General features: G+C 41.6%; 1 protein-coding gene across 4 annotated transcripts in view; it reads right to left on the reverse strand.

Annotated features, from left to right (window-relative positions):
* Window positions 1-2,540: 2,540 nt before the first annotated feature.
* The window catches only part of LOC126245396 (titin-like), a 518,589-nt gene continuing 495,389 nt past the window's right edge, over window positions 2,541-25,740 (reverse strand). For all 4 annotated transcript variants that reach the window (XM_049948312.1, XM_049948311.1, XM_049948310.1 and 1 more), the window contains 2 exons: window positions 18,613-21,859; window positions 2,541-4,930 (listed from right to left, as the gene is read on the reverse strand). In XM_049948312.1, the coding sequence (XP_049804269.1) occupies window positions 4,451-4,930; window positions 18,613-21,843 (3,711 nt within the window). In that variant the 5' untranslated portion in view covers window positions 21,844-21,859 and the 3' untranslated portion in view covers window positions 2,541-4,450. The remainder of the gene's footprint in view (window positions 4,931-18,612; window positions 21,860-25,740) is intronic.

Genomic DNA, 25,740 nt, shown 5'->3' on the forward strand with positions numbered 1-25,740 from the left:
AGTGCCCGATCTATATGTTGAGTAACAAGCTATACTTTTCATATTGTTGATATTCCAGATATCATTATTAGTTAAGTTCAGTTAATGTGCAAATAACAGCCGGAGTATTAGCTTTGTTGGTTGACCTTTTCAGAATTTGTAATTAGATTAGATTAGATTAGAGTACTTGTTCCATAGATCATGAATACGACACTTTGTAATGATGTGGAACTTGTCAGGTTAATAAAAGGTGTCTATACAAGATATTACATTACTCAAAATATTACATGACATTTTTTTTTTGGGTGGGGGTGGGAAATTACCCACTTACTATGGCCAAAAATTCATCTAATGAGTAGAAGGAGTTGCCATGCAGAAATTCTTTTAATTTCCTTTTAAATGCTATATGGCTATCTATCAGACTTTTGATGCTATTAGGTAAGTGGCCAAGACTTTTGTGGCAGCATAATTTACCCCGTTCTGAGCCAAAGTTAGATTTAACCTTGAGTAGTGAAGATAATTCTTTCTCCTAGTGTTGTAGCCATGCACACTGCTATTACTTTTGAATTCGTTCGGATTGTTAATAACAAATTTCGTAAGTGAATACGTATATTGGGGGGGCTACAGTGAAGATCCCTAGCTCTTTTTAAAGTGTCTGCAGGATGATCTTGGATGAGCTCCAGCAATTATTCTGATTACACGCTTTTGTGCAATGAACACTTTTACTCAATGATGAGTTACCCCAGAATATAATGCCATATGAAAGCAGAAAATGAAAATAGGTGTGGTAAGCTAATTTATTAAGATGTATATCGCCAAAATTTGCAATGACCTTAATATCATAAATAGCTGAACTCAAACGTTTCAGCAGATCTTCAGTGTGTTTTTTCCAGTTCAACCCCTCATCAAAGCATATACCTAGAAATTTTGAATATTCAACCTTAGCTACTGATTTCTGATCGAAGTCTATATTTATTAGTGGTGTCATTCCATTTACTGTGTGGAACTGTATATACTGTGTTTTGTCAAAGTTTAATGAGAGCCCATTTGCAGAGAACCACTTAATGATTTTCTGAAATACATCGTTACAATTTCATCAGTTAATTCTTGTCTGTTGGGTGTGATAGCTATACTTGTATCATTGGCAAAAAGTACCAGCTTTGCATCTTCATGAATATAGAATGGCAATTCATTAATATAAATGAAGAACAGCAGAGGACCCAAGACCGAACCTTGCGGAACCCCATTCTTGATTGTTCCCCTGTTTGATAAATCACCAATTTTTTGCATATTATGTGAACTGCTAATTTCAACTTTCTGCACTCTTCCAGTTAGGTATGATTTAAACCATTTGAGCACTGCCCCATTCATACCACAGTACTTGAGCTTATCTAGAAGTATTCCATGATTTACACAATCAAAAGTGTTTGAGAGATCCCAAAAAATCCCAACGGGAGACTTCCAGTCACTCAGAGCATTTAATATTTCATTAGTGAAAGTAAATATAGCATTTTCCATTGAAACACCTTTCTGGAAACGAAACTGACATTTTGTTAAAACTTTATTTTTACAAAGGTGTGAAGCTACTGTACAATACATTACTTTTTCAAGAATTTTGGATAAGGCAGTCAGAAGAGAGAGTGGGCGGTAGTTGTTGACATCAGACGTATCCCCTTTTTTATGCAGTGGTTTAACAATGGCATACTTCAGTCTATCAGGGAAAATACCCTGCTTCAGAAAGATATTACTAAGAATTCCACTTATCTCTTGGGAACGAGCTTTTATTATCCTGCTGGAAATGCCATCAATTCCATGTGAGCTTTTATTCTTGAGAGAGTTTTTTATCTTCCTAATTTCAGAAGGGGAGGTAAGGCCTCTTCCATTAACTGCCTTGCTGCTTCTAATGAACATGTATCTTCACTATATTCACAAAGAAGTACAGATTTCAATTCTGATTCCTCTTGTGGACCAAGTACGTGTTAAAAATTTTTCCTTGTGTAGATTACGTGGAAATGATATATCTTGTCTACATTTATAATTTGTCAGTCATCACCATAAGAATACTGACAAGATTTCATGATGGACAGAGATGAAAATGATCATATGGCACTGTTGGCCGGGAAGCCCCACGCGGGGGAGTTCAGCTGCCGGATTAAGTCCTTTTTAGCTGACGCTACTTTGGCGACTTGGAGGTCAATGTTGATGGACACGCGACACCTAGTCCCCTGCCGGGAATCAAACTCAGGCTCCTTGCATGGTAGGCGGAAACGCTACCGCTACGCTATGGAGGTGGACATGGACATAAATAGAAAAGACAGACAGCATACTGAAAAGAGGTACTTCTTTGAAAGACTGTTGATGTTTTTTGCTGACAACATGCAGTGTCATAGTTTTATAAATTTGATTATAACTTTGAAAAGAAACAGGGTTGGCTTTGATTTCAGGACAGTACTCATGTATCTGACATACTGTATCATCACAACTCTGTAATGCACAGTTTTCATCAAATTTCTTACAGAAATAAAAATAAGGGTATTAATAAAACACACACACAAAAACAATTATAAATTAGAAACATATATTTTATTTAAAATTACTTTTCTGTATAAACAAATCACAATGGAAAATACATGTACATATACCTCTTTAATTTACAAGCTATTCACAGACCCAGAATATTCTATGGAACTACATAAGCAGTCTCACTGGGCAACAGCTGTCCACAGCACAAGACCAGAACATTCTCTCTTATGTTGCACATTCACTCTGTTTTCATGTTTTTACCAGTTCACACGACTTCAGCAAAAAATATTTAGAAAAGCAATTGTAATGCCTCATCATAAGACTAATTACAATGAAAGTCTTCACTTGAATAGTTTTTTATAAAACTAACAGTCAATAAAAGGAACATTACCTTTAACTAAGTGTTTTGTGCTGAATTTTTACAAAACGAAATTTATAAGACACTTCCTATCGTCTCAACTGAAGGTAAATTTAATTTGTAACACTGGGACTTAATTTCACTTTGAACATGGAATGAACAGAAAAAAACTGATTTCTCCAGATTTTTCCATCCACATGTCAGTATTGTACCTGAATAGAAAATAAAAACATTGCTAATGCACATATTATAGCAGTACAGGGCATTAATAGAAAACAGTTTCACTGTTTAATTCCGTGTTAACATACTGGCACTCTTTTGTTGGTCAAGTGTCCAGAAAACACTGCATTCTGAAACATATTTGTCACATCTTAATGCTATATACACAAATTTTAAAGAAACATTTATCATTTCTTTGTTGTGTCACATGATATATCGCAGCATGTGTATCTTTGCCGGAAGATTAATCAGCAAATAAGTCTTAGTTTGTGATATTTCAATAAATGCCGATGACTTGGATCACAAATGGTCTAGTCATTCTGTTATTATGAAAATGTTCTGTTGTAGCAATCTTTCAGTCAATCATGTCTCACTGTTTAAGTGACCAGCTTCATTTACCTTCTTTATAAAACAATAAATAAATTATGCACTTTTTCAATGTCTGGTAATTATTATCGTCAGTCTGAAACTTATCATTCTAGCATTCATTATGAACACTACAGTACCTACATACAATTTAGAATATAATTGGTCCAAAGTTCTTTTCATAATTTTTATAGAAAAATAGGCCCCATTTTTTTCTCATTTTCTTATATTCACTAGGCAGTTTCTCAACTATACAGTTGAGAGTACTTTATAGGAGACCTGTATGAATATAAATAGAGAAAGGATGGCTATCAAAAGACTTCATTGTCTAACTTACAGATTTTTGTGTCAAGCCAAACATATGTACCATACAGGTGAGTGAATCCAGCAGCAGTAATAGTATTCATAAACCAAACATTCAAGTCATATGTCAAAAACTAAAAATACTGAGAACATCAATAATTAATTAACTGATGCAGGGCAACTTTCTGTTATAAACGAGTTTACTGCAAAAGAGGAATATAACAATACATATGATGCAGAAATGAAATTAATTTCCTGCAGCAGTTTTTGATATGGTTACTGTCTTGAATCTTTTGAGGTCAAATAATAATTTTAGCCCTAATTCAATTTACAGAGTAGAAAACAACTGAACTCGAGAAAAGATCTTGGGAAGAAGAATGAGAAACAATGAGAACCCTAGTTCCGGTAACACAAGAGACTCTGTACAGATGTCTACTCTGAACCACTGAACTGGAACATTCACAGAAATTTTAGTCACATGATGTCCCTCATTCACTGAGGCAGCAAGTTAGGTGGCAGGGGAAATCATCTGTGAGACGTTGCAATCCCAACACAAAGGGATCACACAAGTCCTGTCATAGCATCCATCAGCAGCTCCTGTTGGTGCTATGAGACAGAAGGTGGCACAAGATGATGGCGACGGTGTCTCGATGTGGAGGCAGTCTGGCCACCAGAAGGTGGTCGTCTGGAGGATCGAGGCTGCTATACGACACCGCTGGCTGTACTAGGGCCTTGATTCACCACAAACACCGGCTTCTTGGGCACCGAGTCAGGGTCCTCACGCGCCACCACTTTGACGCGGCCAGAACTGGGCGACACAGGTGGAGCAAATGAAGATAGCCCGTTGACAGGTGATGTGGCAGCGCCATTGGCAGTTGGTTGCTGCTGTTGTGGCTGTGCCACAACCTCACCAGGCAGCCCATCAGTGGAGTACATGTTAGGTGGGCCGTCCACTGCTGTCTCTGGAAGCCTGGAGAGCACCCTCCGCTTCTCAGGCACCGGTGGCGTGTGGCCTTTGGCGTCACCGTCTGCTGAAACTGTGTCAGAGGCTGCTGCAGGACTCTTCTTAGGTGAAGGAGGATGCACTGGTATGCGCTCCTTCTCACCTCCGTTCAGTGTCTCATAGATGTGAGTTTTCGGTTCCAGGAGTGGTTTCTCAGCAACTGTTTCATCTCCGTCATCCTGTTTGGGGGAAAAAATAACATTACAATAATCACAGTCATGGAGAGTTAGAAAAAAACATACAGCTGCTGATAAATATGAAAACAATGCATATGATTGTGTATTTCATTAATTGTCGCTTATTCACAAGCATGTGATAAGTTACCCCAGTTTAACTGGGTCTGTTCCATGCATAGAATGCCACAAATGTGATTGGTGAACTATTTCACATCACATGGACACTACAGAAGTATGTTCTGGGGCAGACTTTGCATTTGATGCACATGTTTCTGATAGAGCACTATGCTATAGGTTAGGTTTCAGTGTTTGACCTGACCTACCAAAATTCTTCTGCATTACAAAGGAGGACATTCCAGAGGGAGAAAAGTTTTCCTGCTTATTAGACGTGTCACACTTCTTTGAAATATATTTTTAATAAGTCTTGAATGCAGAACTAAATCTCACATAAGGCACTGAGATCATTGAATTAAGAGCAAAGCTGTGTGTAGGTACTCATTTCATAGTACTCCATCTTTATGTGGTAGTGATGAAGTAAGCTACTGGCAATGGTGGTGTAGAGACCTAGCACACTATGTTTAAAGCTGTCGTAATTGTTGAATTGTGGACTTGAGATTATCAAGTAACAACACGTGTTAAAAAACACTGTGATCTAGTGTGTTTTGGGAACCACTTGGCATGGTCAAAGTGTTGTACGAACCCAATCCCTACAGGAAATGTGGAATGATTTTATGTGCTCTTGTCTTTAACATGGTATTGATGTCAGGGAGAAAGTGTATCCACCTGCCTCCTCTGTGGTCACAATCCCAGCAGATCGACATCTTCTCTTCCCTGTTGTCAGTCACAATGTTTCTATTTGTCTAGCTAAAGAATGGTGAATGAAAGTGTAACCAGCTGCAGATGCTCTGGAAATTAATTTATTTGCCGCAATTAGTTTATGGCCACAGATCATTATGGTTAAACCATGGGCGTCCACAGAAATTTATCCAGCAGAGGGCAAAGTTCTAAAATTTCCAGTTTTGCTGTATTGGTATCAGATTTCGTGAATTTGAGAACTTATAGAGCCCCATGAAGTATATTTTACAATCATTACACTAAAAGTTTTGTACCATAAACGATGGATAAGTACCCACTCAGTGTTTTTAATATCAAAATGATAAACATGTTTGATTAGTATAGTCTATGAACATATATCTATGTTGGTAGCATGACTATGACTTCCATCATTTTGATGAAACAATCTGAAATTAACTTTATATTCTGATCATGACTTAATGCGTGGCTATTCAAAAAGTTATTCGCATGAAATATTTTAATCCATGTGCCGATAAAGCTATATTGTCACAAAAATTAAAAATGTTAAACAGGAAGCAAAATCAGAACGATGGAGAAAATCCTGTTGGACAGTAACAGAATGCGATCAGGCACTACTGTCATATTAATACTTCAAGTGGAGAAGCAGAAAAAACCGCAGTACTTCCCATTAACGGTAATCAACGATATAATAGGATCGCAGTCAGTAATTGCTAGAAATGCAAGAGAATTTGGCAATAAATTCTATATCCCCAGATTCTATGAAAGTGCAAGTGCCCCACAAAACACCAAATTATGAGAAGTGCTAGGCCCTCGTTACGATACGGAAACAGAGAAGACAGTAGCGCACCTAGTGGCCTGGTAGAGACCTTCGAATACAAGAAAATATAGCCCAGATATCCGTATTCTTGCTTTGCGAAATACGACTCAGGTGGTGGTGGTGGTGGTGGTGGTGAAGAGTGTACTTGGAAACGTATTTATTACCTTGCTTAGTAATATTCGAGAAATCTAAATCAAAAACCAATATTAACTTAATGACACTGCGGTCACACCTTTTGACTGCAAAATTATTTATTTATAATATCCAATATTGCAATCCTGACAACACAGTCAGTATCAAGTGGAAATAACTGCTCTTCAGCACTTGTCAAAACCTGAAAATCATCTGACATGACGTGCACGAAAGCTGGTTTCATAGTACAGTGTTTCTTATTACGATGTCCTCCTTGTACTGGACTGTTTCAGTTGCTAGTATTCTGCTTAATTTTTGTTCGCATTCATAATACTGGGTGGGGTAAATGATTCCATTCTTGTTCCATGTTTGATATGAAACAAACTGGTTTTATCGCATGGTATTCTTTGCTTGTCTTTGTTTCTGATTACAAATCCGTGTGCGAACTGCTTGATTTGCATGCATTGTTAGTACTCATACTCTACGATGTTTTTGTTCGCATCCCTTTTCATATTTTGTTGTTCTTAATGCAGACCTCCAGGTTTTGATTGGGGAGGAGGTTCTATACACCGATCCACGAACAAAGGTGATTCGTGCAGGTTCATTTTCATTTCATTTCATTTTATTATCTTCCTGTATATCATTTACATGATGTAGGAATTGTCACAACAAAGTTATCATACTAGTACAAGTACTACAGACATAATAATGGAACATCACTTTCAAGGCATTTTTTAAAAATACAAATTTAGACATATAAATTAAAATTTTTGACAATAAATTTACACACAATCAAAGTACTCATCTACATCATAGAAAGTTTTGCTTAAAAGGTAATTTTTAACCTCAGTCTTAAATTTTACTTCATCTGTTATTGCCTTCATGTACACTGGCAGAGCATTGTAGAGTTTTATTCCAAAATAACTTACATGCTTTTGGGTTTCTGTTGTCCTTACCCTTTCTACATACAAATTCTTACGAGTTCTAGTATTATAATTATGGCAGTCCTCATTTGTATGTAGATTTTTCATATGTGCTCTTGTACACAGAATGCTTTTAAAAATATACAGTGATGGTATTGTGAGTATTTGCAATTCTTTGAAAAGGGGCCTACAATGAGTTCTTGGAGAGTTGTGTGTTATGATTCGTATAGCTCTTTTCTGAAATTTGAAGATATCTGTTAAGCTTGATTTAGTTTTACCCCAGAACACTATGCTGTAAGACACGATGGACTGAAAGTAAGAAAAATACACTAGTCTAGTACAGTCTGTGCTGCATACTCTAGATAATATCCTCAATGCAAAACATGCCGAATTGAGCCTTTGGGATAAGTACTTGAGATGGTCTTTCCAGCTTAAGTTTTGATCAATGTGCATGCCCAAAAACTTTGTGTATTGTACACACTCTATCTTCTTATCCATTAGTTTTAACTGGAGGTCCATATCTTGAGTTGCTTTGCCATACTGTATATAATTTGTTTTACTTAGATTAAGTGTTAACTCATTAGCATTAAACCAATGTTGAATATATTTCAGGACTATATTAGTTGTGGTGGTTAATGATTTTTTATCATGACTTATAATTATGCTAGTGTCATCTGCGAACAACATTATTTTGGTAGAAATATTAGGATTTTTTATGTCATTTATATAAAGCAAGAATAATAAGGGCCAAGAACACTGCCCTGTGGGACACCTATTTCCAATTTCTTTGCATCTGAGACCCACTTGATTTTCTGATTTTTATGTTCTGCGATGATTTCTACTACCTGAGTTCTATCTTGAAGGTAAGATTCAAACCACTGCTTCACAACTCCCCTTACACCTATTGCCTCCAGAATTTTGTGATTTACTGTATCAAAAGCTTTAGATAAATCTAAGTTAATTCCCACTACACATTTTTTAGTGTCGAGACTCCTGACAATCTCTTTGGTATAGGCATGGATAGCTGATTCTGTGCTGTGGCCAGAGCGAAAGCCATGTTGATTGCAGTTTAGAAGTTTGTGAGCATCTAAGTAATTTATGAGTCTAGTTTTCATTAATTTCTCTAGAATTTTTGAAAATGATTGGAGAAGGGATATTGGTCTATAATTTTCTACCTTCTATGGATCTCCTTTTTTAAACAGAGGTCTAACCTTAGAGATTTTCAACCTCTCAGGAAACACACCCTCGCTGAAAGACAAATTGGCAATATGTACCAGGGGCTTTATAATTTCTTGGGCAACTTTTTTTATTATTGACACAGGCACTTCATCAACACCTGCAGACATTTTTGATTTTAGACTCTTTATCTCCTTTAATATTTCATTATCATTTGTGGGAGTTAACAACATACTACTGTCTACTTCTGGGGCTGTTAATTTCTCATGTTTAGTAAAGTTTTTACTTAATGACATTGGTACACTTAAAAAGTAATTATTAATGTAATTTGCCAGAGTTTCATCTTTTAATTCAATATTTTCACTATTTTTGAGTACTATTTCCTGATCCTTGAGGCCCTTACCTGTTTCCCTTTTCACAATTTCCCAAATAGTTTTTGATTTATTGCCTGATTTTCTTATTAATTTATCATTACTTAGTAATTTTGCTTTTGTAATTACTTTTCTATATATTTTTTGTAATTTGTTACATATTCTTTAAACTTGGGGTCAGTCCAACTTTTCAGTCTATAGTTAAGCATTTTCATGGTCCTGGAGGAATTTCTACTACCTGTTGTGATCCAGGAGTTAGCATGTGTATGCCCATATGTGTTTGTTTTGACAAGTTTCTTAGGAAAACAAATTTCAAAATTCAACATAAACAGGGAAGAAAAAACATTATATGCAGTGTTTGTGCTAGTTTGTAACAGTACTTCTGCCCATGATTGGTTAGTCAGTGTATTTATGAAGTGACTGCAACTATTTGTGTAGAAGGTTCTTTTGTACATTTGGTATGAACTATTTTTGGTCACAGGGGCTATGGGAAATTTAAGGATAAGTGCATTGTGATCAGATATTCCTAGGTCAACATTTGTTACATCTATATCTATGGCATCTATATTTGTGAAGATATTATCCATGAACCATGGACCTTGCCATTGGTGGGGAGGCTTGCGTGCCTCAGCGATACAGATAGCCGTACCGTAGGTACAACCACAACGGAGGGGTATCTGTTGAGAGGCCAGACAAACGTGTGGTTCCTGAAGAGGGGCAGCAGCCTTTTCAGTAGTTGCAAGGGCAACAGTCTGGATGATTGACTGATCTGGCCTTGTAACAATAACCAAAACGGCCTTGCTGTGCTGGTACTGCGAACGGCTGAAAGCAAGGGGAAACTACGGCCGTAATTTTTCCCGAGGGCATGCAGCTTTACTGTATGATTAAATGATGATGGCGTCCTCTTGGGTAAAATTGTCCCCCATTCGGATCTCCGGGCGGGGACTACTCAAGAGGATGTCGTTATCAGGAGAAAGAAAACTGACGTTCTACGGATCGGAGCGTGGAATGTCAGGTCCCTTAATCGGGCAGGTAGGTTAGAAAATTTGAAAAGGGAAATGGATAGGTTAAAGTTAGATATAGTGGGAATTAGTGAAGTTCGGTGGCAGGAGGAACAAGACTTCTGGTCAGGTGACTACAGGGTTATAAACACAAAGTCAAATAGGGGTAATGCAGGGTGTAGGTTTAATAATGAATAGGAAAATAGGAACGCGGGTAAGCTACTACAAACAGCTTAGTGAACGCATTATTGTGGCCAAGATAGATACGAAGCCCACACCTACTACAGTAGTACAAGTTTATATGCCAACTAGCTCTGCAGATGATGAATAAATTGAAGAAATGTATGATGAAATAAAAGAAATTATTCAGATAGTGAAGGGAGACGAAAATTTAATAGTCATGGGTGACTGGAATTCGAGTGTAGGAAAAGGGAGAGAAGGAAACGTAGTAGGTGAATATGGATTGGGGCTAAGAAATGAAAGAGCAAGCCGCCTGGTAGAATTTTGCACAGAGCACAACTTAATCATAGCTAACACTTGGTTTAAGAATCATGATAGAAGGTTGTATACATGGAAGAAGCCTGGAGATACTAAAAGGTATCAGATAGATTATGTAATGGTAAGACAGAGATTTAGGAACCAGGTTTTAAATTGTAAGACATTTCCAGGGGCAGATGTGGACTCTGACCACAATCTATTGGTTATGACCTGTAGATTAAAACTGAAGAAACTGCAAAAAGGTGGGAATTTAAGGAGATGGGACCTGGATAAACTGAAAGAACCAGAGGTTGTACAGAGTTTCAGGGAGAGCATAAGGGAACAATTGACAGGAATGGGGGAAAGAAATACAGTAGAAGAAGAATGGGTAGCTTTGAGGGATGAAGTAGTGAAGGCAGCAGAGGATCAAGTAGGTAAAAAGACAAGGGCTAGTAGAAATCCTTGGGTAACAGAAGAAATATTGAATTTAATTGATGAAAGGAGAAAATATAAAAATGCAGTAAATGAAGCAGGCAAAAAGGAATACAAACGTCTCAAAAATGAGATCGACAGGAAGTGCAAAATGGCTAAGCAGGGATGGCTAGAGGACAAATGTAAGGATGTAGAGGCTTATCTCACTAGGGGTAAGATAGATACTGCCTACAGGAAAATTAAAGAGACCTTTGGAGATAAGAGAACCACTTGTATGAACATCAAGAGCTCAGATGGAAACCCAGTTCTAAGCAAAGAAGGGAAAGCAGAAAGGTGGAAGGAGTATATAGAGGGTCTATACAAGGGCAATGTACTTGAGGACAATATTATGGAAATGGAAGAGGATGTAGATGAAGATGAAATGGGAGATACGATACTGCGTGAAGAGTTTGACAGAGCACTGAAAGACCTGAGTCGAAACAAGGCCCCCGGAGTAGACAACATTCCATTGGAACTACTGACGGCCTTGGGAGAGCCAGTCCTGACAAAACTCTACCATCTGGTGAGCAAGATGTATGAAACAGGCGAAATACCCTCAGACTTCAAGAAGAATATAATAATTCCAATCCCAAAGAAAGCAGGTGTTGACAGATGTGAGAATTACCGAACAATCAGTTTAATAAGCCACAGCTGCAAAATACTAACAAGAATTCTTTACAGACGAATGGAAAAACTAGTAGAAGCCGACCTTGGGGAAGATCAGTTTGGATTCCATAGAAATACTGGAACACGTGAGGCAATACTGACCTTACGACTTATCTTAGAAGAAAGATTAAGGAAAGGCAAACCTACGTTTCTAGCATTTGTAGACTTAGAGAAAGCTTTTGACAATGTTGACTGGAATACTCTCTTTCAAATTCTAAAGGTGGCAGGGGTAAAATACAGGGAGCGAAGGGCTATTTACAATTTGTACAGAAACCAGATGGCAGTTATAAGAGTCGTGGGACATGAAAGGGAAGCAGTGGTTGGGAAGGGAGTAAGACAGGGTTGTAGCCTCTCCCCGATGTTATTCAATCTGTATATTGAGCAAGCAGTAAAGGAAACAAAAGAAAAATTCGGAGTAGGTATTAAAATCCATGGAGAAGAAATAAAAACTTTGAGGTTCACCGATGACATTGTAATTCTGTCAGAGACAGCAAAGGACTTGGAAGAGCAGTTGAACGGAATGGACAGTGTCTTGAAGGGAGGATATACGATGAACATCAACAAAAGCAAAACGAGGATAATGGAATGTAGTCAAATTAAATCGGGTGATGCTGAGGGGATTAGATTAGGAAATGAGACACTTAAAGTAGTAAAGGAGTTTTGCTATTTAGGGAGCAAAATAACTGATGATGGTCGAAGTAGAGAGGATATAAAATGTAGACTGGCAATGGCAAGGAAATTGTTTCTGAAGAAGAGAAATTTGTTAACATCTAGTATAGATTTAAGTGTCAGGAAGTCGTTTCTGAAAGTATTTGTATGGAGTGTAGCCATGTATGGAAGTGAAACATGGATGATAAATAGTTTGGACAAGAAGAGAATAGAAGCTTTTGAAATGTGGTGCTACAGAAGAATGCTGAAGATTAGATGGGTAGATCACATAACTAATGAGGAGGTACTGAATAGGATTGGGGAGAAAAGGAGTTTGTGGCACAACTAGACCAGAAGAAGGGATCGGTTGGTAGGACATGTTCTGAGGCATCAAGGGATCACCAATTTAGTATTGGAGGGCAGCGTGGAGGGTAAAAATCGTAGGGGGAGACCAAGAGATGCATACACTAAGCAGATTCAGAAGGATGTAGGTTGCAGTAGGTACTGGGAGATGAAGAAGCTTGCACAGGATAGAGTAGCATGGAGAGCTGCATCAAACCAGTCTCAGGACTGAAGACCACAACAACAACATTATCTATGAGACTTTTTGAAGAGTTTGTTATTCTTGTAGTGTTAGTTATATGTGGATACAAATTGAAGCTAGGAAAACATTCAGGAACTGAACTTTGGATGCATCTTCAGTCAATAAGTTGACATTAAAATCTCCACTTATAATTATTGTTGATTTTTTATGAAGCAATATTTTGAGCAATGCCTCTAACTTATTTCTAAAAATTTCAGGATCACCACATGGTGATCTGTACACTGACATTATTATTAATTTACTCTTTTGCATATTCAACTGTATTGCTGCAGCCTCAAAATGTTTTTCTGCAATCAAGGATTCAGTTACAGTCATATTTTTAACCTTTACTCCAGGTTTTACATAAATGCAAACACCACCATGTCTTGTTTCCTTCCTGCAAAAATGGCTTACTAATTTGTATGGGGAAATGCAAATACTTTCTAGTTCATAACTCATGCACCAATGTTCTTGAATGCAAATACAGTCTATACTAGCTTCACTGGCTGCAATCTCAAGTTCTAATATTTTATTTTTAATGCATTCTATGTTAAGGCTCATTATTTTTAAATTATTGAAATTAGATTGAGAGGAGTTTGTACTCATGCTTCCCAATGTTACCGGCTGTTCCTTGCTGAGGCTGGGTACCAAAAATCCTTAAGAATTACACGTTTCCTGCTCCTTGTATTTCTTACCCCTGGACGTGCCACTATACTTGTTGTATCTGTAGTTGTAGCTGCTGTTTCAGTGGATGCTGGAGGTGTTTCTGAAGGTGATGATTCAGTGGATGTTGGAGATGCTGCCAGTTTTGATGCTGAGTCTGGTTTTGTAAGTGATGTTCCAATTGATACTGGAACTTTTGCTGAAACTGTATTTTCGTTTAAATCTTGAACTACAGTTGGCACTGACGTTACTGTGGACGTTGAAGCTGCGTATGAAGCTGATAAATGATGCTTCGATGGTGTTGATTTTTCTTCTGTTGATGATATCTGAGTGGCATTTTGTACCACTGTTCTTGACTCTGTTCTTCTGATTGATGGACTAGTCACAGATTCTGGACTTGATTTTGAACCTGCTGGGGAGGGTGGTACATCTGCTGCTGATGATAATGGTTCAGCTGTTTTTGATGATTTCGACACTACTGACAATTTGGCTGATGTGGCTGCTGTACTGAACGACACTTCAGATTTTTTTACTTCTTCTAACGTCAAAGAATCTTCTGTTGCTACCAATGACTGTGGGACATCAGCTCTTCCTATTTCCACTAATGTTGATACTTTAATAAAGCCGTTTTCAGACAGTGTAATAGTGTTTCGTTCTACTTTAGAGTCTTTAATAGCATTCGATATTTCAGCACTCATGGCTTCTTTCCCTTTCATGTTTCTGTGAAGTCCATGCTCTGTAAAATGCTCTCTGCAATCACTATTTATCCCAACATATGTAGCATTAGGATAACCTCGACATATCTTAGCGAAAAGTCTGTTGGCGGTAATAATCTCAGTATTCACGCAAGAGTTTTCCATGAGATCATACCTATGAGGGATACTGACAACAAAAAATTTCACTTCAGGCATTTTACAAATTACTTGCTTTAAAACTGTTGTAGCACGTCTAGTTTCATTATGTATACATCGTTGGCGCCTCCAATTATCACACATGTGCTGCCATTCGTCATAGATTGATTACAGCTATTTAAAACTTCACATAGTGGCGCTCCTGGTTTGATTACGCCAGTTACCTTGAATCCTGTTTTCTTAGAACTCATAATTTCGGCTACACCTCTTCCATGGCTGTCTGCTAGAATAAGGATTTCATGTCTATTTTCCAACGTGTGTTTTTTGTTTTGTTTACAAATAGCAGGCCGATTTGTTTTGCTTTGTGAGCGCAATTTAGCGTTGATTACAGAACTGTCCGAGTGGTTGATGGTACAATTTAATTGTTCTTTCTCCTCTGTGCTATTTTCAAGCACACTAAACCTATTACTTAGTTTTAAAGTAAGTTCCGCGGTTTTTGTTTTTGGTCGTGTGCTGCTTATTTGACTGGTATTTGAGAACTCTTGTATCGGGCATCCTTGAAAAGCACAAACACCAGGTTTCGTAATTAGTGCGCCTTATCCTCGCTTGAACAACCATAGTTTTTCACTGTCATATTGATGCAGTGTTATTCGAAATCTGTTCATATTATTTGCTCACACTTATTACCAAGTTTTCAAGCGTTTTTGCGTATTTTATAATACAGGGTGATTCAAAAAGAATACCACAACTTTAAAAATGTGTATTTAATGAAAGAAACATAATGTAACCTTCTGTTATACATCATTACAAAGAGTATTTAAAAAGGTTTTTTTTTTCACTCAAAAACAAGTTCAGAGATGTTCAATATGGCCCCCTCCAGACATTCGAGCAATATCAACCCGATACTCCAACTCATTCCACACTCTCTGTAGCATATCAGGCGTAACAGTTTGGATAGCTGCTGTTATTTCTCGTTTCAAATCATCAATGGTGGCTGGGAGAGGTGGCCGAAACACCATATCCTTAACATACCCCCATAAGAAAAAATCGCAGGGGGTAAGATCAGGGCTTCTTGGAGGCCAGTGCTGAAGTGCTCTGTCACGGGCTGCCTGGCGGCCGATCCATCGCCTCGGGTAGTTGACGTTCAGGTAGTTACGGACAGATAAGTGCCAATGTGGTGGCGTAGGACTCTCCATACAGTTGATTGTGGAATTTGCAGCTCTCTGCTAGCTCTGCGAGTCGATTTTCCTGGGCTGCGAACAAATGCTTGCTGGATGTGTGCTACATTTTCATCACTCGTTCTCGGCCGTCCAGAACTTTTCCCTTTGCACAAACACCCATTCTCTGTAAACTGTTTATACCAACGTTTAATACACCACCTATCAGGAAGTTTAACACCATACTTCGTTCGAAATGCACGCTGAACAACTGTCATCGATTCACTTCTGCCGTACTCAATAACACAAAAAGCTTTCTGTTGAGCGGTCGCCATCTTAGCATCAACTGACGCTGACGCCTAGTCAACAGCGCCTCAAGCGAACAAATGTACAACTAAATGAAACTTTATAGCTCCCTTAATTCGCCGACAGATAGTGCTTAGCTCTGCCTTTTGTCGTTGCAGAGTTTTAAATTCCTAAAGTTGTGGTATTCTTGTTGAATCACCCTGTATAATCGAGTTCTTTCCTAAGTTCGTTCTCTACATTCACTTGCAAACCTGCCCTGTGCATTTCACTGGCATTGTCCCGCCCGTTGCATTCTATACCGCAGTCGCACTTATTTAGAACTTCCGATCGTGAGAAACAATGGGTATGGCACCACTTATGATTGAACGCGCAGATTCTTAATCCATTTTACACAATTTTATGGCATATGGTACACTTCACTGACGAAATACGATCACAAATTACCGAGCGATTTGAAACTACGTGTATACTCGCCGCCATCTTGAAAAATAGACAGAGATTGCATTGTTACCGGTACTGAGCGGCAGTTGCAGGACCCACATACACGTGCTTTGCACTTGAAACATATATACTGCAAATTGTTTCTCACTTACTTGTGTAGAATTTGCCACTTACCAGCATCACCATTAGCCATAACAACTCGCAACTAATGGATTAAAAATTTACTATATAACTCGCTACGATCACCTTTACTGCTCGCACTGGACATGTCATCACAGCAGAGCGCTCATAACACTACTGAATACTCATTGGCTGTCGGAGAATGTGTGACGTACGTACGCAGAACGAGACTAAAAACACGAATGCCATCGTTCGTGACTCCAACTATAGTATACTGATTTCCGTTAAAATGTAATGTTTGTAGTATCTGTTAATAAAATGTGAACGAATTTGGATAACTACTGTTGCATTTTTGGTCTTTGCAAGGAAGAATGTTCTATTCACTAACAAGGAATAGTGTACTTGAACTGCTCACAAGTAGCCTAACTCACAACAGTGCTAGTGGTTTTGATACAAAGCAGAGCAATGGCAACGATAAACAAAGTGAACATTACTTTATATCTACAACAGTTGCCAAAGCTGACATTTCGTCAGAAAAGGAATCCAAGGAATATCGCAGAGCGATAAAGAACCGGCAGATGAAACATTAGCATTTCTGCAATATGAAAGTGGTGTTGTATAGGTTCGACTGAGTGGACAATGTGCATGAGAAACACAATGATGACGCAACATGCTTAACAAGTGAGAATGATATTGAACAAGTGTCGAACCATGTAGTTCATCATCCTTGTCCGACAGGGAGCCACCAAACTCGACTCTAGCGACGCGTTGAAAAAGATCAATCATCGTCCAGCGAACAGGTATTAAACATAATAACGTACATGGAAGATCATCCGCAGCATAGTAAAAAAAATAATATGAACAGATTTCGAATAACACTGCATCAATATGACAGTGAAAAACTATGGTTGTTCAAGCGAGGATAAGGCGCACTAATTACGAAACCTGGTGTTTGTGCTTTTCAAGGATGCCCGATACAATTTACAGGATGTGGATGATAATGACCTGCTACGTTATGTACACCAAATTTCGCGCGACTTAGATTACAGTCATTTCAAGCGAAGCAGTAGATGGTTGCATAACTTCAAACAGTGCCACAGAACTGGAAGACGTAAGATACACAAAGCAAACTGCGGAATTAGCGCGATAATTTGTAAATTATATAAACGAATCTATCCCATCGTTCAGTAAGGAATTTGTTTTTAACTCTGACCAGTAGGGATTTGAAGAGGAAATGCGTATGAAAGGAACCCTGGAAATTAGAGGCACCAAGAGAGTGCCTTTTATTTAGTTTGTTATGGTATCATGTTCAGTGGATGGCTGTCCTGTCTCCCGTTTTGACAGTATTCAATATAGTTTTAATCATATTATTATAAATATAATTATCTTGAGCACTGATTGTGTCAAAGCATGGTAAGAGTCAACATTTGAGGCCCCTACAAAAGGAGTCGTTAGTAGACCGAGCGAGGTGGCGCAGTGGTTAACGCACTGGACTCGCATTCGGGAGGACGATGGTTCAATCGACGGTTCAATCCCGTCCGGCCATCCTGATTTAGGTTTTCCGTGATCTCCCTAAATCGCTCCAGGCAAATTCCGGGATGGCATGGTTCCTTTGAAAGGGCACGGCCGACTTCCTTCCCCATCCTCCTCTAAACCGATGAGGCCGGTGACCTCGCTGTGTGGTCTCCTCCCTCAAAACAACCCAACCCAACCTTTAGTAGAAGGCGCAATTAAATATTGACTCTTAGCATGCTTTGAGGCGTCCATTGGCCAAGCAATACTTATGGGTTATCGACTTGTGTGTCAAAACTAGTATAGTACTGTACACTGAACTATGGCTGCCAGCTGCTTTCAGAGGGGCGATGGGCACAGCAGGAGGGAAGTGCGCTGTTGCGCATGCCCATCACGAGTTGCGAAACTTCAACCGTCTAAGTGTTAAGTGATATGTGAGCCAACGTTAGCAGTTCATACTGTAGCGCCGGTGCCAGCTGGCATGCTTACAAGCTGTTACAACTCGTGGCGTGGGATGATATGTAAGCATTGACTGAAATGGTCTTGATACTTACGTCTTTGAGGTCGGGATTGTCGGTCGGCTTGGTGACGAGCGGCTGCAGGTGTTCCCCCTTCCCGTTGGCCGCAGGCACTGCTGCCGGGGTGCCCAGGAGCGGCTTGCTGATTTCCTTGAGCTCACGACCCTCTTGCTGACCGCCCGCCGCCTCCGCGTCCTTCCCGTTGGCTTTGGCGGCCGCCCGCTGCCGACCTCGCCGGCTGCGCATGACGGCGTAGCCCAGGAGGAAAACGACCAGCGCCATGATGATACCCAGAACAACGTACGACCCCGCCGAGTTGAGCGGAGTCTCTTCTGGTGGCTTCTCACTGCCGGCAACGATGACGCGGGCCGTGTCATTGGATGATGTGTCATCTGTAGGCATCACCGTTTCTACCTCTGATATCTCATCCTGATCAATGTCGACCGGTTCCGGACCAGGCGTTGGCTCCTTGTCAGCCCACTCCGGAGCACCCGGCTCCACTGGAACTTCGGATGTGAGCACAGGTGGCGGGGGAGGTGACGTCTCTGCTGTAGGTAGAGCAGGTTCTTCCAGAGGTACAGCAGGTTCTTCTGGAGGGAGAGTAGGTTCTTCCGATGGCACTGCTTCGACGGCAGGTACCGGAGGGGCTGTAGCGATGCGCTCCTCTACCTCACCTTGGGGTGCTGTTGAAGAAGACACTCCTTCAGCTTCAACATTGACAGGTGGTACTGTGTGTATAGGAGCCTCTGATGTTGTCATATCTTCTTCCTTAGGCAGGTCTAAACGTAAGATCCCGCCGTGGCCTACTGGCTTCTCGGTGGTGGTCGTAGTCAGTGGAGACTCTGAGGAGGACGACTGTCTCCCAGATTCTAGTGGAATAATTCGGTTAACTATCAGCCCATCTTCGTGTATTTCTGTTGGTCCTAGCGAGGTAACTTCAGCTTCATCAGTTTCATTGGTCTTCTCTACATCCCAGTCGACTCCTTCGAAGGGGAACAGCATACCAGAGCCCTCTTCTTCGCCATCGTCCTGTGGACTAACGCTACTGCCTCCCTCTGTATCATTCACCAGAACGCCAAATTTACTGTCGGATTCAGTTACAGTACTGTCTTCGGTGGATGCAATCATGTTCTCGTCATCAGCACCGGGAGGGACTAGAGGCGAATCACCTTCGTCTGTTTCTTCTTCGTCTTCTTCATCTATCAGTAACGTTCTTTCATCCGGCTCCTCTGTCGTAGTTGCCCCATCATGTCCATTGGTATCTATAAAACCAGTAATTGGGCCTAGTGGCAAACTGTCATCACTATCACCCTCTCCAGATCCTTCAGCTTCTCCTATAACTTTTATGTCTGTCTCAGCTTCTTCATTGTCTTCGTTTGGTTCCACGTCATGAGCTGGTACGACAGTCTCTGACGTCATATTTGTGTGTACTGCATCTATTGGCGCAGGCGTTGTTTTAGTCGATTCCTCAGTGGCTACTTTTGCGTGAATGGCCTTCACGTCATCAGTATTTTCCACTTCATTAGCTTTTTCTTCAATTTCCTCCTCGCCTTCTTCATAGTCTTTATCAGATTCTTCTTCAGGTGACAGCGGAGAAGAATCCAAAGTTTCCTTTTTGTCTAAAGTTTCGGGAGATGAAGAGTGAGTTTCGTTAGAATGTTGAGCGGTTTCTTGCTCACCTTCCTTTCCATTATCGAGTGGTACATGGTGAGGGACACTGACTTCATCTGTAGTTGATTCTGTCTCCTCGTCATAGTCGTAGTCCTCGTCCTCGTCCACTGCTTCTTCTTCATTTTTCATCACTTCATTAAAGATGTCTTCAGCATCTGTATTAGCCTCCTCCTCTTTTACGTCACTCTCGCCCTCAGGGTCGGGAACTAAACCAGCCGCAACAGGTTCCGACTCTTCTTTACGTTCAGGTACCTCGCTGATGCCGTCGACATCGTCCGTCTCGTCCGGAGCGGATTCGGCACGATTTCCTTCCACCGTTTCCGCCGCTGGAGGACCCGATTCTGGCGGTGTCTCGCTTGGAAGCTGGGCGCTAGCGTCGGCGTCCACAGCCGCCGGGACTGGTGGCGGTATCGTGGGTTCATAGATATCGTCTTCTAGGGAACGAGTGGTGTCCTCATTCGACGCAGGGACGGGTGGCGCTGAGCTGGAGCTAAGGGCGCTCTCGACATCAAAGTTCTGCGGGCCAAGCTGGGAGGTGCCCGAAGCATCGTCTGCTCCCCCCGTTCCGGTACTACCATCAATTTCTTCGTCATAGTCGTCGTCAACGAAGTCGTCTCCAGTCTCCTCATCGAGCTCTTCGTCCTCGCCGATTCCGTCGCCCTCGCCACCACCAGATCCTTCCAGGACGTCCAACGGATCTGCTTGGCGCCGCTGCCTAGTCCCCGTCGTCGAGCCTACGCGACTTTCGCAGAGGCGACGCGCTCCAGTTAGAGACAACCCTCTCAGCTGCTCGGGACCAGTGCAAGCAGCTCCTGCACCCACCGCCACGTGTTCGCCCGTGCGTTGCTCGCGCAGCCGCAGCAAAGCACACGTACAATGTAGCGGGTTGCCCGACAAGTCCACCCTGTGTAACGTCGCCACAAGCTTGGGAGACAAGTGGGTCAGACTGTTGCCGCTGAGGTCGAGGAGCCTCAAGGAGTGTGGAAGATCCGCCGCTAAGTTCGTTAGACGGTTGCGCGCGAGAATGAGGCGACGTAGGCGTTTCAGGCCAGTGAAGGTGTCCGCTCGCACGCTGGCGATGTCACAGTCGGACACGTCCAGGTCCCTCAGCGTGTCCGACACGAGCACTGGCAATGAAGTCAGCGGGTTGCCACTCAGACGTAGCGTCTCCAAACTGTCGCTATGCTTCACCAGAGAAGCTATCTGGTTGGTGTTCGACAACTCGCAGAAAGACAAGTCCAGCACACGCAGCTTGTGTAGTACACGTAACGACCGCAGCCGCGACCCGACTACCTCATTATCAGTGAGGTACAGTTCTTCGAGGTGGCGAGCGTGATGCGCGAGGCGTTCCTCAAGGAAAGATGCCAGTCCCGGAGCGTTGGGAAGGACGCGGAGCGAACGCAGGTCAGTGGGCAGCTCGGTGTGCTTCCCGCGGGCAGTCTCGAAGCGGGAGCAGTTGGCAGCTCGTCCGCCCTCGGGCAGGCGGTAACAGAGGCAGCCGGGACTGCAGAGGCCTGGCGCCGCCGGTGCTCCCTCCGACAGCGGCAGCACCAGCAGCAGGAGTAGCGTGCACGAGGAGCTCATGGCGCCCCTCATCTTGAACCTCAGCGATCTGAAACACGTAACGAAAATGAGCTGCATGTCTCACGTCTGTTAAGCACGCTTGAGATTCGTACACTATTAAAAAGCAATTACTATTGAATCTATATATTCAGCAAGCAATAAAGGAAACAAAAGAAAAGTTCGGAGTAGGTATTAAAATCCATGGAGAAGAAATAAAAACTTTGAGGTTCGCCGATGACATTGTAATTCTGTCAGAGACAGCAAAGGACTTGGAAGAGCAGTTGAACGGAATGGACAGTGTCTTGAAAGGAGGGTATAAGATGAACATCAACAAAAGCAAGCCGGCCGGAGTGGCCGAGCGGTTCTAGGCGCTGCAGTCTGGAACGGTGTGACCGCAACGGTCGCAGGTTCGAATACTGCCTAGGGCATGGAGGTGTGTGATGTCCTTAGGTTAGTTAGGTTTAAGTCGTTCTAAGTTCTAGGGGACTGATGACCTCAGATGTTAAGTCCCGTAGTGCTCAGAGCCATTTGATTTGAACAAAATCAAAACTAGGATAATGGAATGTAGTCGAATTAAGTCGGGTGATGCTGAGGGAATTAGATTAGGAAATGAGACACTTAAAGTAGTAAAGGAGTTTTGCTATTTGGGGAGCAAAATAACTGATGATGGTCGAAGTAGATGCAAAATGGTTCAAATGGCTCTGAGCACTCTGGGACTTAGCTTCTGAGGTCATCAGTCTCCTAGAACTTAGAACTACTTAAACCTAAGTAACCTAAGGACATGACACACATCCATGCCCGAGGCAGGATTCGAACCTGCGACCGTAGCGGTCGCGCGGTTCCAGACTGAAGCGCCTAGAACCGCCAGAAGAATGCTGATGTTTAGGTGGGTAGATCACATAACTAATGAGGAGGTATTGAATAGAATTGGGGAAAAGAGGAGCTTGCGGTACAACTTGACTAGAAGAAGGGATCGGTTGGTAAGACATGTTCTGAGACATCGAGGGATCACCAATTTAGTATTGGAGGGCAGCGTAGAGGGTAAAAATCGTAGAGGGAGACCAAGAGATGAATACACTAAGCAGATTCAGAAGGATGTAGGCTGCAGTAGGTACTGGGAGATGAAGAAGTTTGCACAGGCTAGAGTAGCATGGAGAGCTGCATCAAACCAGTCTCAGGACTGAAGACCACAACAACAACAACTATTTATTACCAGATCTGCGCCATCCATCAGATACGCAGATGCGGCCTGACAGACTGTGTCAAATTTGCAACATTAATAAAGTACAATGCGAACAATATAAGACATTACTAGTAATGTAAACAAGTCCTGATCAAAATTATCTAGACATCTATTAATGTACAGGGTGTTTATAAATGAATATCGGGGTTTTAACGCTTTATACTATTTATTATATTAAACTTACGGTTATAAATGATATGTCAAATGATTGAGCAGCTCAAACAATTTTACCAAGAACCTTATAAATGTTAAATAATAGCGAAGTACGCAATTGGTTGTACTTCACTGTACCCAAGCGCTGCATAGGCCGCAAGGGGCCCAATGACAGGGCTTGCTTTGCATGGCCTCCAAGTTCACCCGTCTGATCGCCATGCGATTTTTTCCTTCAAGGATCATGTGTACGTGCCTCCGCTACCAGCAGACCTCCCTGAATTAAGAAACCGGACTGAATCAGCTGTTGCAACATTCACTGAAGACACACTTATCAACGTTTGGGAAGAACACAGCTATAGACTTGATGTGTGCCGTGTGACAAATGGTGCTCACATTGAACATTTATAAGGTTCTTGGTAAAACTGTTTAAGTTGCTCTTTCATTTGACATTTCATTTGTAACTGTAAGTTTAATATACTAAATATTATAAAGCGTTAAAACCCCGATATTCATTTATGAACACCCTGTATATTACCCGCCCCTGGTAGCTGAATGGTCAGCGCGACGGAATGTCATACCTAACGGCCCGGGTTAGATTCCCGGGTGTCGTGTTGTCCTTTTCATCATCATTTCATCCCCATCGATACGCCGGCCGGTGTGACCGTGTGGTTCTAGGCGCTTCAGTCTGGAACCGCGTGACCGCTACGCTCGCAGGTTCGAATCCTGCCTCGGGAATGGATGTGTGTGATGTCCTTAGGTTTGTTAGGTTTAATTAGTTTTAAGTTCTAGGCGACTGATGACCTCCGAAGTTAAGTCGCATAGTGCTCAGAGCCGTTTTTGAACCCATCGATACGCAAGTCGCCGAAGTGGCGTCAACTCTAAAGACTTTGCACCAGGCGAACGGTCTACCCGACGGGAGGCCCCAGCCACACGGCATTTTAATGTATATTAATAAGAACTGTGTCAGCACTTTGCTTTTATGACGGTTTGAATTCTGCTGGAGACAATTTCAGTGAGGTGTTTAGATGCCTGTGGAGGAATGGTAGCCCATTCTTCCTCAAGAGCAGAACGCAGAGAATGTAATGATTTTGGACGCTGAGGTATGGAACGTAGTCAAAGTTCTGACTCACGCCAGCAGTGTTCCACTGGGTTCAGGTCGGGACCCTGGGAAGGCCGGTCCATTTCAAGAATGTTACTGTCGAACCACACACAACCAGCTTTATGACAGGATGCCCTTTCATGCTGCTATAAACAATCGTCGGGTCTGCTAACAGTTCTTCTACTGTACACAATACACAATGCTGTCAAATGAGTTCGTCTCCTCCTGAATTTAGCGCTTTATTAAGCGCAATATATGGGCGCTACGCCCTAACTACAAAAAACACCCCCTCCAGTAACACCACTTCTCTGCACTTCACTGTTGGTACTACAGACGATGACAGATAACGTTCTCGAGGCATTCGTCGAACTTAAACCGTTCCATCGCACTGTCACATGGCGTAGCACGATGCATTACTCCAAATCACTCGTTTTCAGACACCCACTGTCTAGTGAGGTACCTCTTGACACCACCTCAAGCGCCGCTTAACACCGACAACAGAAATTTAACTCCTCGTGCAAATTCACTGTGCTAGTTGGATTGCTGGTAGGACTTTGGAACTACCGAGTAATTCCTTGCGCTGATTTCATGCAATTTTTTACAGTCACTCGCCACAGTGTTCGGCAGACCCTGTGCATCAATATCTGAGGTTTACCTGGTCTTGGTTTAACTTTGGCCGTTCTTCTCGTTTTTACTACGCAGTCACATCACTTGGGTAGTTTTAGAAGAATTGAAATGTCCCCGCCCGATTTGTTACTCACGTGGCACCCGAAGACTGGCTCACATTCGAAGTCACCGACTAGCCTGACCGACCCATTCTGCTGTTACTATTACTCCATTGACAACACAATATTCCATGCCTCCTTCTATGATGGCAGAACCGCCTCGTCTGATACGTAGTGGTCAACTGCGCATTACATAGGGTGTCCGGATAGCTGTAATTGTCTGCCTCATACCTCTTGCTAAATGAACTTAGGTTTTCCTTGACATGGGTGAGGCACATAATATACGATGGCTATAAAATCATTATTCCCAACTTCCTGAATAATGGCTTGCAGAGCTCTTACTTACTATCAAAATTATAATTTTTACTGCAATAATTTCTAGATGTACGGGTCCACAGCCTCAAAGTATTGTCCAAAAGATGGAACCATTGTAACCACCTTAGTCTGTCTGTAACAACACTAAACACGAATAGTATTAATCCACTTTGATGGCCATTCTACCTATCACAGAGAAATGCAGCGCTAATTACTTACACATTCATCGATGTTATGTACGTATACAAAGCTCCACTGATACCTTAACATGTCTTCTCGGCGTATAACGTTTTTTGTGAGGAAGTCGGTAGCGAGTACTGTTCACGGACTCTAAGGCGTTCCACGAAGCCAGAGGCAGCCGCTGAGGTTGCCTCACTGCAAACCGAGAGCGCCCA

The sequence above is a fragment of the Schistocerca nitens genome, chromosome 1 (assembly GCF_023898315.1).
Source record: "Schistocerca nitens isolate TAMUIC-IGC-003100 chromosome 1, iqSchNite1.1, whole genome shotgun sequence".
NCBI classification, from domain to species: Eukaryota; Metazoa; Arthropoda; class Insecta; order Orthoptera; family Acrididae; genus Schistocerca; species Schistocerca nitens.